Here is a 13,600-nt window from a genome sequence, read left to right on the forward strand (position 1 = left end):
AATTAACCTTGGCACCTTGGAAGGAGAAAAATCTCTAAACTTAGAAAAATGGTGTTACAACACGCTCTGGAGGTTATAATCCATGTGTTTGTGTCTTCTCCTTTAAACTATTGTAACAGTTTATTTTTGTGTCTAAACAAGAAGAAGGTGTCTCACCTGCAGTTAATACAAAACTCTACAGCGATAATTCTGACCCGCTCTAGTAGAAGAACTCACATTTCCCCAGATCCTTAAAACTCTTCACTGGCTGCCAGTTTCTTTCAGGATCAATTTTAAAATTCTGGTTCTTACTTTCAGATCTATTCATGGTCAGGCTCCTCCTTACATCAGTGATCTGATCCAGCCTTACACCCCAGCTCGGGCTCTGAGGTCTGTGGATCAGAATCTACTGATGGTTCCTGAACACGCTTCTGGACCAGAAAAGGGAAATCCTTCCAGACTGTTGCTCCTAAGCTATGACACAATCTTCCTCTCTATCTATTTTTGATGATCTACTGACTCCTTCAAGAAACATCTTAAAGGGCACCTCATGTGAAAACCCAACTCTCCTGAGTTATTCACATGTTGTAAATGTTGAAGTTGTCCTCTTCAAAATGCAGTAGGTCATTCATCATGACGTTGCTCCGTTTTGAAGTTATTACTTAATAAAGTTCTCTCCCGTGGTGGACGTGTCCGTCCCTTGAAGCCCTAAATCGTATAAGTACCTACATGTTAATCGTGAAACAAAATAAATATTTATGAAAACATGGTGAGAGTTACTTTTGCCTTTAGGTGTTTTTTTTAATGTGTACATTCAGCATCAAACCTTATTTCTATTATTCGTTTTTTAATGTAAAAAACGGGAGTTTGCATGCAACTAGTGTTTCTGTGACCAATCAAAGAAGAGTGGGCGTGGTTGTTCGGACGAGACTTCTCAGCAAAAACATCGCATTTTAAGTGGGCGGGGCTTAAGCGTATTTTCTAATGTAAATATATTTATTAAATGAGAGTTTTGTGCAAAAAGAAACATACTGATGAGTATAATAGAGTTCCTAGAACAATTTAAGACGCACTTAAATTAGCACATTAGGTGCCCTTTAAGACTTTTCTTATTTGTGCAGGGTTTCCCCTGATTTTCTGGGACTCCTGTGTTGTCTTGGCCTTTTAAAGTATATATACATATATATATATATATTTTTACTGTGTATTGTTTTTGATTGTTAAAGCTCTTCGTGACCCTGGTCTAGAAAGGCGCTTCACAAATAAATACTACTTACTCAATTACTTAATTCTGATGAGTCGTTTAAAAAAAAAGTCCCTTAATTAAAAAAAAAACAAACAGTAATAGTGGTGATGTGTTCATATTTTCCACACTGAATCGTCATAGTTTAGTGACCAACTCAAAAGCCGGATTCTATTTTTACGAGACGAAAAGGAAAAAGTGACGTCATCGCCCTACGGGAAGTGGTGAATGATTGGCCACGCCCCCGAGCGCGAGGCAGGCAGATCGTCGTTCGCGCCGGACTGGGGTGGAGGCGTCAGAAAGAAGCTCAGCAGGAAGAAGAAGAAGAAGAAGAAGAAGAAGAAGAAGTCGCCGCGTCTCCGTTTTACTACACATTCTCACCCTTCTATTCCCTTTAAAATGGCTTACCACAGCCCGTACAGAGCCGCGCCGCAGATCAACGCGCCTCAGGACCAGGGTTTCCTGTGGAATATCTTCCAGAGGTGAGTGTTTGTTTTCCGGGACACTGTCACCGCTGTGGTTCGGTAGCGGCGGGAGATGTCGCTTATTTTTTTTATCGCCCATAACTGACCCTCATTTAGTCTGGTTTAAAAAAAATGGAAACGGAACGAGCTTCCCCTTAAAAAAAAAAAAAAAATGTGGTCACACGTCACACTAGGACCTCATGAAGTCAGTTTGTGTTTTGATTTAATCTATGGTTAACTCACAACAACATGTATGTCGTTCATGTTCTCGTCGTGGTGTTCAGTCCCTCTGTAGTAAACTTCAGACACATTTTCTCACCCAGTTTTACTTCCTGAGCCTCCTAGAATCCTTCAAAAAAAAAGTGTGAGCAGCTGAAGTAGTAATAGTAACCTATAGTGTTATGTAATACTGCAGAGGGTTTTCCCTCTCGTGCCCCCATCATTCCCATCCAAAGGGATGCTCTCTTGTTTTTATAAATAATGTATGTTTTGCTGCAATAGCCCTAAAAGCAACCCCCCCCCCCACACCTCAAATGGCATGTGTAAGGTCATGAGATGTTATTATTCCACAACGCTGTCCTGGATGACCAGGAACCATCTTTGCTTGTCTGATCTGATGATTCTCTGGGGGGAAAAAAAATGTGTGCTGGAATTCCCTTAGTCATGTGATCAAGAGTCAGTGGAGCTTATTTGAAGCGGCAGAACCTCTGTGTCACGCATATAAACACACCTTCCACTTCTGACTCAGACCGACGCTGGTTTGCTTTTTTTTATTAGTGTGAAGACACACATTGTAACCTCCTTCGCATGTCCCTGGATCACGTCTGGATGAGATTAGTGGGCCGGGGTTTTGCTAATTTGAGCCTTAATCTCAACCACCTGGCTTTGAAAATAAAGTATTTTTCTTAATGTATTTGGGACAACAAAGCATTTGGTCATGTTTATCAAAGGAAGAAGATAAAGTAGCTTTTTAAAAAGAGCCGTTACATTGAGGTTCCAAGTTGATTTAAGATAAATTAAGCTATAGTAATTGAACTTTACTGTTCAACTATTGTTTCATCTTCATTGTTTAAACAGGATATGAAAGCTAGGTACTAAATCAGTCATATCTGTCCTGAACAAAATATACAGTCTACAATGTGATGTATCAGAATCAGACACTTTTGTCGTCAACACAACATACGTGTTTTTGTGCTGTCAGTACACAATAAAAGATTTAAAATAATAAAACACACAAAATGATGTTTCTTGAAGGAGTCAGTAGATCATCAAACACAGAGGGAGAGGAAGATCTTTCCAAAGCTTAAGAGCAACAGTCTGGAAGGATTTCTCTCCTCTGGTCCAGAAGCGTGTTCAGGAACCATCAGTAGATTCTGATCCACAGACCTCAGAGCCCGAGCTGGGGTGTAAGGCTGGATCAGATCATTGATGTAAGGTCTGATCATGAATAGTTCTGAAAGTAAGAACCATCATTTTTAAAATTGATCCTGAAAGAAACTGGCTGCCAATGCAGAGTTTTAAGGATCAGGGAAATGCGAGTTCTTCTACCAGAGCTGGTCAGAATTCTCTGTATTCTGTATCAACTGCAGGCGAGACAGTTCCTTCTTGTATGACACACCAAAATAAACTGTTACAATAGTCCAAACGAGAAGACACAAACGCATGGATTACGAGCTCCAGAGTGTGTTGTAACACAGTGTTGATTTTTCTCAGCTGAACACACTACATAATTGTAAGTAAGTAAGTAAGTAAGTAAAGGTTATTCTAGAGCGTCTTTCTAGACCAGGGTCACAAAGCGCTTTAACAATCACAGACAATACACAGTTAAAATATATACTTTAAAAGATCAAGACCCGAAGACAGACACAGGACTCCCAGAAAATCAAGTAAATGCCTGAACAAATAAAATGTCTTAAGATGTTTCTTGAAGGAGTCAGTAGATCCATCAACAAGTCTATATCTTCTAGAAGAGATCAGAGGCAGTCATTCATTATAACATTGTAAAACTGTAACCTTTGTCAATGCAATCTGTAAATATATAAACTCAAACTGAAACTGAAATCATTAAAATATGAAACTTAAATGAACACTTTCTCAAACATTCCCCATTAAATCATTTGTAAAATAATTGTTTTATTTAATGCTAGAATGTGTCATGTTAAGAGTTATTTTTAAAACAAAGCTAACATAAGATCACAATCAAACAATATTTTCTTTAGTCCTTCTTATCTTTTAGTTCTGTTTTGTACCCTGGAATGATAAGAGTTTATGCTGTAATTAATGGTCAATTAACCGTATATGAGGATATACTTGGCTAATTAATATATAATATTATATTGTATTATTTTTCTTGTATAGCTTCTTGTTGTTAAGTAGTAGTTCCCTGGTTTAACAATTTAAAATGGCCTTACAATCTGGCTGTTTATGTGGAAACTAGGGCGTGCTTTGTCCAAAAAGCTTTATTCCAACCTTAGGAAACTTCAAGCCATGCAGGAAAATCACAGTACAAGAAACTGCTCTCCGCTCTTGTGGTGTTTCAATACAAAAAAAAGATATATATAAATAACGGCACAAAGATGGAGAAGACAGATGGTTCATTTTCTTGCTCGGAGGGTTCTTGTGAAAAACAGTGATGTAACTTAACCTGAGGCTTATTGTGTGGGGCAAATGGAAAGAAAAACGAAATATTACTAAGAGACGGGTTGTTGAATTGGGCCAACTTCTCAGTAACGTTCATTTGGTACTATCCATCAATGTTTAGACAAGGTTTGGTTTCCGCAAAGTATGCATCAACCACCTCGACGCGACAAAGTGCTCCTTCATTGAGAGTATTTTTCCTCCTGAAGGAGGTCGAGTCAGCATCTCAATGTTTGTTTGTTTTACTTCTGAGGTGTAGATATAAAACCAAAGGTACACGCAGATAAACAGCGGAGTGCATAGATGGTGTACAGACAGATACAGCTGTACTTGTAACGCCACTGTCAACTATGGAAACTCGGCCCATTAAAGTCTGGTCTGAGCCGGTCCGCTCTTTTCTTCGGGGAGTTCCTCTCTTCCACGCCCTTTTTTCTTCTCTCCTGGAATTCTGATTCTATTTGTTTTGCGAGGCTGACGTTGACATGTTGACTGAGGTTGGTTGCTAAGGAATTACTGAGTCATATTTCTTTGCCTGGTCATGGAACCTTTTTCGGACAGTTATAGATGGGACTTTTCTTAAAGTGATATTCGTTTATCAGCTTTTGAAAACCTGTTTCCTTGGCCGTCATCCGCATATTTGCCAAGGGTTGAAGATGAATGTAAATTTAAATTGTACACACTAATGGAGAGAAGTTTAAAGATTTTTCTCCTGAACGAAAGCAAACATACAGTGCAAAATGTGTAAATTATTTAGTTAATTTACTGTTTACTTTTGCTGCTGCAGAGCCTTTTCAAACGTGTGATTTGTTCTATACAGTCATAGATGACTCCTTCTAATATCTTGTCGCGCTGCCAGCTTTTGTTTTTCTTTCTCAGCTGTGTCGAGGACAACTAATGTAACCACAACAGAGCCTCTGCCGTCCTGATCTTTACGAGACTCGACTTCTGTGTCTATTCATTCAACCTTCAATGGACTGTTGAAATTCTAACACGCGACCAGGCGGATAGTGTTTCAGCTGGCAATTGCTGATGCCTTTTGCGATTGTGTGCTGAGGTGTGTAAAGCTGTGAATGCAGGCGTTATCTAATCTGTGTTCTTCTCCCCAGAGTGGACAAAGACCGGAGCGGAGTGATCTCAGACTCGGAGCTTCAGCAGGCCTTATCAAACGGTATGTTACCAAACTTGTGATGTTCCGTCCCCTTTAATAAGAAAACAACTTCTGCTACACATTCTGCCTTGACCTTTGTTCTACTCATTTTAATTTTTATTTGGCAACATCTTCTACAGTATGTTCCGTCAAAGATATGTAAATTAATTTAAAAACCAAAAGACTTGACAAGAATATCATATAGAGAAACATTATTCTTCAGGTGACAAAGCCAGCAAGAAACACAAGGAGCAGTTTAACCGCAATAGAATTTGCTACATTGTCCAACTGACTTAAAGAGTTTTAAGTGGTAAAAGGCAGCTTTTAACACGACTTCTATAAGTGATTATCATAGATGAAGTTAATCAAGTAACTGGCTACATATCATGGCTTTGTGTTCATTCACTTTATGCTAAATATTATTTTATTAATTCATTTTTATCAACGAGGAACTATAACTAAGTTTGCTTTGTGATCCTGGTCTAAAAAACGGTCTACAAATATAAATTACTTAATTACTTACTTTTTTAAAGTGGTAGTTCACCAAAAATTCTAACTTCTTATTTTTTTCTTACACTCATGTCGACTAAGAGTAATCTATTCCCGTTTAGATTTATAGACAAAAATGCGTGTTTATTTTAATGTAGCGACTGAAGCTCAGTTGTCTTCGTCTTCATCTTCTTCCAAAAAGACACTTAAAAACATCCAAATACATTTATATTGCCCGTCTGTAACGTCCCTCTTGTATTGAAGCCTCTCCATGGGGAATTGTTCTGGACAAAATTAAATAAATCTATATTTTACGCCCGCTTGTGGCAGACATTTTAAGAATAACAAGCTATATAAACTAGAGGTACTCCGGGTAAATATGGCATGCACTTACACGGTGCTTACCGTCTAATGTCTACAGTACACTGTAAGCTCTTGCAATATTTAGCCGGAGTACCTCCAGTTTATATAGCTTGTTATTCTTAAAATGTCTGCCACAAGCGGGCGTAAAATATAGACTTATTTATAACCGTTATTCTCGTTAAGGCTTCAATACAAGATGGACTTTACAGACGAACAGTATGAAAGTATTTTGGATGTTTGTGTCTTTTCAGAGGAAGTTCGTCCACTGAGCTCCATTTTCTACGTTAAAATGAACATTTTTGTCTATAACTCTAAAAAGGAATATAAGGGTGATTAGAAAATGAATGAGGTTAGAATTGTGGGTTAACCACCACCTTAACATTTGAAGTAATAAATGGTTAAAATCCCCCCCAAAAAAATCCTGCTTGAGAGCTTCATCACAGCTGATGTATTTATACGCTATAAAGTGTAGAGGTGTTGAGGTCTTAAACATGCCTATAGATCAGTAAGTATAATGAATAGATTTCAGAAAGAAACAGAATCGACAGCCAGTGGTGTTGGAAGGAGCACTGCTGTCTGTCTGATGTGGCTCAGGAGGATGGTTCAAGCTGGATTAAAGGTTTTGTTCCCTCTCTGGCTTTCGGGTATACAGTATACTTAAGATGCTGTGAGGCTGTTTGAGGAGTGGTGATGAATGAATAATGCTGGTAGTCCCTTCTGCCCTGAAGACGGGAAGACAATGCTTGCAGTGAAAATGGTGTCACAAGCTGTTTTGATGCTCACATAAAACCCAATCATGTCACTTTGACCCCGACCGTCAGTGAGACGGCTCTTGTGAAACCCAGCCAGGATCAATGGGCCGTAACGTTTTGTCTTTTCATTAAACACAATGAGTTCCGCTTCAGGTTGATTATGTGTCTCCCTGGCACTGTTTCAAAGACCTGCCACGTCTTTTTCACAATTTGTTTCTGGATATTTTGGAATGTCAGAGACGGAGGAAGCAGCAGTTGGGGAAGAGGCCGACTGCGCAATGATCCAAGCTCAGAATACTGATTATAGTGTGTGTCTTTGTGCTAGTGTGTGTATTGATTAATCCCATGTTCTGGCTGCTTCAGTATTTATGTATGCAGCAGATAAGACAGGGTCCTCTTTTTAAGCTTTCTGAGGCACAAAGGATGCATAAGTTGAAGAAGAAAGTGTGTTTAGTCATGGTACAAGTATCTGCAAAAATATTCTTTGTGACTGTTGAGGAGTGAAGAAAGAGTTTTTTTTTTTTATGATGGCAAAATGGCGTAAAATTAAATTCCACCGTCTCCTAAAAGTTTATTACAAAGTCAAATATCTAGATATGCATATTAGGTAATCGGTTATCGGTAAAAAAATAATAATTATGATCCAAAAACTAAAACATTTCTTTTATAATTAAATGGGAAAACAAGATACGAGAAATTCCTGACGTTTTTTAGTTAAAGTATATTTAGAATTGAACTAGTAATACAAATGAGCACAAAATAGAAATTGCGAAAAGTCTTTTCAAACATTTCCGCACGATCAGTATTTTAGCTTTATTATTACCTCTGGAGGTCAAAGAGCGATATTGCTTTTTTTGTGATCTGGTTTATCAGATGATTAGCTCAAGTGCTTAAAAGGATCAGTCCAACGTTCATTGACAAAACAAAGTATTAAGTCACTTCAAAAAGTAGGTTTCCATTGGTATTTCTAGCTATTCATCCAGATTTATCTTAAGTGAAGCTGTTGGAAATGTTCATATTATGAAGGAATCCAGCCATCTTTAGTTAAGTTTAATTATTTTTGTATATTCTCTCCTTTATTTAACAGTCACAGTCGACTGGTAAGAAAGTCAACAAACTAAATATGTATTATTTATGGGAACTGGGATGAAAAAAAAGAATTGAAATGCGTCTCTCTTGACAAATATGACAGATGAGTGTCATGACCTGCAAGTCATCGGCTCTGAATGTATTTCACATTTAGTTCGAACCACGTCTCTTCTTCTTCTATCCCATGGGGATCTCTATATCATCCAATGTCTCCCATTGTCATTCTGCGAATATGACATTTAACCTTCTGTTGCCTCGCTCGTAAGTAGATTCCGCACCACCTCGCCCCTCCTGCACTCAGCCATTTAATTTACTACTTGAGTTATTTATTTAAGTCTGCTGGGGCAGTAATGGCCAGTGAAACTGCTGACACACGTGACGGAGCACAAACCAAGTGTGCTGCACATTCAGCCGAAGGGCAAACTTTAATTATACCGACGGTCTATATCTGTAGCATTTGATAAAGCAAATGGATGCAGTAGTTTTTTGCAGGTGGTGACTGTTCTTCCTTAAATGTTTCTTAGACGTTTCTATTTGTTCAGGCTTTTCCTTGAATTTCTCGAACTCCTGTGTTGTTCTCAGTATTATCTTGATCTTTAAAGTATGTACTTTTTTGAGTATTGTTTTGATTGTTTAAGCGTTTTGTGACCCTGGTCTCGAAAAGCGCTATATAAATAAATATTACTTACTTACTTACTTAAATGTGAGTTCAGTTGGTCAATGTTCCTGTTGCAGGGTTAGAGGAAGTGATGTGGAGGCAGCATGTTTGCTCAGCATCAAACACTTTCTAATATGTTTTGGTGAATGAAAATGTAGTTTTTTTTGAATGAACACAAAAGCCAGACTTATTTTAAATTAATAATTAAATTTAGATTATACTTTTGTTTACAGAAAACGTTATTTTCTTATCATTAATCATCATCCTGAAGGATTTCTTGTACATTTTACATCTTTTTGGTCAGAAACATCTTTCTTATGCTTACAAAAACATTTGCATGTACATACCAGGTGTGTATAGTGTGTATAGGCAGTTTTTTTTTTTTCCGGGTTTCATGTGTGGATGTACACACTGTGGGCAGCTCGGCGTGTTATTCCTGCACCTTCACTGCTCCCCCCTTCGCCTCGCTCTCTCCGTGCACATAACCATGGACTGTTGAGCTCAGCAGTGAGAGAGGACTGTGTGTGCGCATGAAACAGGCGGCGTATTGTCCTGGTCCACCACCAGACTCACAGTCACACAAATTCTCACCCATGCTGCACATGTTTGGTGACTCAAACCTTCTGGTGGGGAAAAGGAAAAGTCTAACAAAAAAAAAATGTTTCGTATGATTTTGTGATTTTTATTTATATATTTATTTTCAATGGTATTGTCACACTTCAAATCCCTTTTGACTCAACTATGTTTCACTAAGTAACTTCGTAGCTAATAAGGGTGTAGGAAAATATCGATATAACGATATATCGCTGTATTTTTATGCACGATACTGTATCGATATTTAAAAATTATATATATTTCTGTGATGACATCATGCGCATTTTCTCATAGTAGTGGCTCTCCTGCAGTAATGATGTAAGTGGTGGTGTAGAGGAGGAGAAATCACTGTACAAGATTCAACGCTAACTTTATTAAACATCTAAAGACGCATCACGACAAAGAACATGAGATCGAAAAACATTATGACAAAACCAAACAAAGCACTTACCTTTACTGTTCTGTAGAGACGAGAGAAACTTTCAGTCGACGCATGAATAACAAACGTTCTTGTTAGTTTTAATGTTTACTTTTATCATTGGAATATGCCTCAATCCAATAATAATAATAATTTAGTGTGTGCTGATTTTCGTGTGTGATGTCAGCGCTAAATTTAAATTCCATAAACTTCAGGACGATCAATGATGACACAAAAATACATTTAAAGAGTTTAGTTTAGTCATAACACCGTTAAACGCTTTACTAACTTACTTTTGAATCGTGTCAAATCAGATCAAAATAGTAAATTAAATAACTTTGAATTAAGGTTTGTTATTTCAAATGTTAAACATATTTTAACAGCAGCTTTTAAGCTGATGTTTGGGCTTGTTTTGGCTTAAAAACAAAGTTTAAAGTTAAAAACACTCACAGATACTGGATATTGCATGTTGCTCCAGGTTGTTTGAGACTGTTTATGCACTTCATTGTTTATTGATAATGTAAATAATTAAAGGTTAACATTTTTGTTAATATTTTAAGAAGCACTACAAGCACTTTCACATTTGATTAGAGAAAGTATTTGTTCATTTATTTGCTGTTAAAGCCAGAAAAATGTTCACCCAAAGCTAGCTTTGCTTTTTGTGATGGTAACAATTGAGTGTTGTGTGATTAATTTGTACAAACTACTTGTCTGGACATTGAAGGATGTGTACCCCTTTTTTAATTTAAATGTGAGCTGGATGCAACAGCAACCTTGCCTTCCAACTATTTTTTTTTCAATTTTGGATTATTTTCTAGTACACCTTTTCTCCGATTTTAAAATGGATACACTGGGTATACACCGACATCATAGTGAATAGGCTAGACTGGTTGTGTAGAGGTCATTGGCATCAAAAAAAGAAAAAAAAGATGGGAAAATATTTTGCTTTTATCTGGTGCAACATCTGTGCGTCACTGACTCTGCAGCTCGATAGTTGAAATCTGGTCTAAATCTTCTCCGGTTCACACAGACTTCCACATGACTAAACCAGTTCAGAGAACTGCGTCTCAGAGCTAGTTTAAGTCCTAAAACACGTGTCCTTCTCTCATCTTATTAACTGTATGCAGATATTTTGAAGATAACAATGCAGAGAAGAATCATTGGTTCAGTTCAGTTTATTTAGGAACACAAACTCAACTTTTTTTCCGAATAGTTCAATATGTATGAAAAGTATGATGTTCAACACAAATTAAGCTGCAAATCAGTAACTTCAAACACTAACTAGTAATTAGGATGAAGATGGATATATATGAAATTTACGCATAGTGGTTTTGTTTTTAACTTTCCTGAGGTCACGATTTGTTGGACGGACTCTTCTGCCTAAATGATCGGTTTTCATGGTGTAACGTCTTCTACTGAGAACAATGTTATAAGACAAGCTTTGCTCCTTGTTTATTCAATGTTCTCCAACCATACAGCATCAAAATATGACATCACTCCACCCCTAACATGTGGCTCAGTGTAAATCCGCCTCCCTAGACGGTTACTATATATTACAAATGTCAGGCTCAAAAAAGAATCGGCATATCTTGTAGAGAAGACTTGACACGATCAGACGCGATCAGACGCGGGTGATTTGGTTCATTATATCATTAAAACAAGCCTATAATACCTTCACTTTTTTTCTCAATTGCTAGAAATGGATCATAAAAAAAATCTAAATGAAACCATCATGTTGCCATAATCGGAATGTAAAGTCTGAGAGTACTTTCTACTCATGTAATTGCAGACACGTGTGTGTGAGTGAGTGTGTGTTTGAATGTACATTTTTTATCAATGTTTATCGTTGGCGTGTCTCAGATATGCACTTCTCAACATTCAGCCAAGGGTCGGGTGGCAGAAATGCCTGAAGGCATGCCTTTTTCTTTTTAATCCTATTTTCATTCTTGGTACATGCATGCCTTCTTACTACTGTCCAAGGATTGTATTTACACTATAAATCTCCCCTGAGATGAATGAAAGAAATGTTGACCTGGGATGTAATGCTTTTATTCAATCAAATTCTCTTCCACTCACTTCTCTCCTTGGTTGGCTAAGGCTGAAGCTGAATAGTTTTCTATTTAACATGGATTAGTTATATATAATATTATATATAACAGGATTAAGAAGACATGTTAGATAAATAAAACCAGTCGTTTAATTATATTTTCTTTGTCTGTATGTTGGATTTTATAATGCAGTGGTTTTGTTCGCTGCGGTTTAAATAATACAACAGTACTAGTTCTAGAAGTTGTAATAAGTCATAAGAAATCAATACTTTTCCGTCCATACTAAAGCCACTTTACTTGTTTCTTTCAGGCACATGGACACCTTTCAACCCAGTGACTGTTCGCTCCATCATATGTAAGTCATTACGTTTGTTGACATCCCCTCCTATTCACCAAACAAGACGCTTTTGTTTGTCCTCATGCTTCTTCACCATGACGACTTAAAAGAAACCAAACATGTATAATACGTTCAGACTCCTAAATGTGAATCTGATCTCATGGTTTTTTTGTGGATCGACAAGATATTTGACCAACTTGGACTTTAACAAACGTTTGCTTGTGTCGGATCAAATGAGGTGAAGTGCTTAAGGATGACGAGTAGATTACAGAGGATGAGTCTCGAGAGTTTACAGTCAGAATAGTCAGTCGCCGCAGATCGCCCACTCTTGTGTTCAGCAGAAAACGGACTAACACACTCTCTCGCTGCAGCGATGTTCGACCGGGAAAACAAAGGCGGAGTGAACTTCAACGAGTTCGCCGGGGTGTGGAAGTACATCACAGACTGGCAGAACATCTTCAGGACCTACGACAGAGACAACTCGGGCTTCATTGACAAGAATGAGCTCAAGCAAGCTCTGACTGGATTCGGTGAGCTGCAAAGTATGCTTGTATACTCCACTTTTATCTGTGTGGTGAAGGGATGTTCTCAGCGTCAACACCACTCTTCTTTTCTCGTGGTCGAGGTCAGATTTCCATCAACAGATTTAGCCGTTTGTTCTTTTCCTACTGTGGCATAAACTTTCAGATGTGTAGACACTAGTCAAGGGTTGATGAGGTTTCATGATGACATCATAGCAAGGTGGCGCTCTCGGTTTAAAATTATGATTAAAGATCCCAGGAATATGCATCGGAGAGTGACATCTAGTGGCAAAACAATACACTGTATTCTACTGTATCATGAAACCTCATCACTACAAGACACTCATAAACGGACATGAGAACTTTTCCAAACTGTTATTTCCTTTAAGCCGCATATAACTAATATTTTGAGATTATTCCGATTTTCTTTTTGTATCTTTTCTGTGATCTTTGGTTTAATTTGAAACTGTCGTGCAGTAGAACTTTGGACCTAACTGTTGTGTCCATGTGGTCACCAGACTGCTTTGGAGATGGTATTTATTCTTATAATGGCTGAAGTACTGAAAGTACTTTATGAAGCTTGAAGAAACGGAAAAAGGGATCAAAAACAGCCTTTTTCCCAGTTGTTTTTAAACATGAATGTATGTCTGTATTATAGCAGCAGGAATGGAGACACTTAAGTTTTCACGACAATTAAATTACAATGATCTAACCCTAGAGGGAGCCAAAAGCAAATATGTTGTAATCTTGTAAATTGCTGCTTTAACAGCTTTTTCTGATGTTGTTTTTGCTGTTATTGTTTTTTTCTTTTTCATTAAATATATAACTAATCTATAATGAGTTCTACATTTGCAGAGCTTT

At 37.6% G+C, this 13,600-nt stretch overlaps 1 protein-coding gene across 3 annotated transcripts in view; it reads left to right on the forward strand.

The window, feature by feature from the left end:
- Positions 1-1,485: 1,485 nt before the first annotated feature.
- Positions 1,486-13,600, forward strand: part of pdcd6 (programmed cell death 6) — a 160,993-nt gene continuing 148,878 nt past the window's right edge. For 2 of the 3 annotated variants that reach the window (XR_015710900.1, XM_087789113.1), the window contains exons 1-4: positions 1,486-1,704; positions 5,430-5,491; positions 12,192-12,236; positions 12,590-12,760. Coding sequence is in view for 2 of the 3 variants with exons in the window: in XM_087789113.1 (XP_087645239.1) it covers positions 1,622-1,704; positions 5,430-5,491; positions 12,192-12,236; positions 12,590-12,760 (361 nt within the window). In the remaining variant the exon portion in view is untranslated. The remainder of the gene's footprint in view (positions 1,705-5,429; positions 5,492-12,191; positions 12,237-12,589; positions 12,761-13,600) is intronic. The other variant, XM_087789114.1, reaches the window with a different exon arrangement.

Source organism: Callionymus lyra, chromosome 4, assembly GCF_982586985.1.
Source record: "Callionymus lyra chromosome 4, fCalLyr1.hap1.1, whole genome shotgun sequence".
NCBI lineage: Eukaryota > Metazoa > Chordata > Actinopteri > Syngnathiformes > Callionymidae > Callionymus > Callionymus lyra.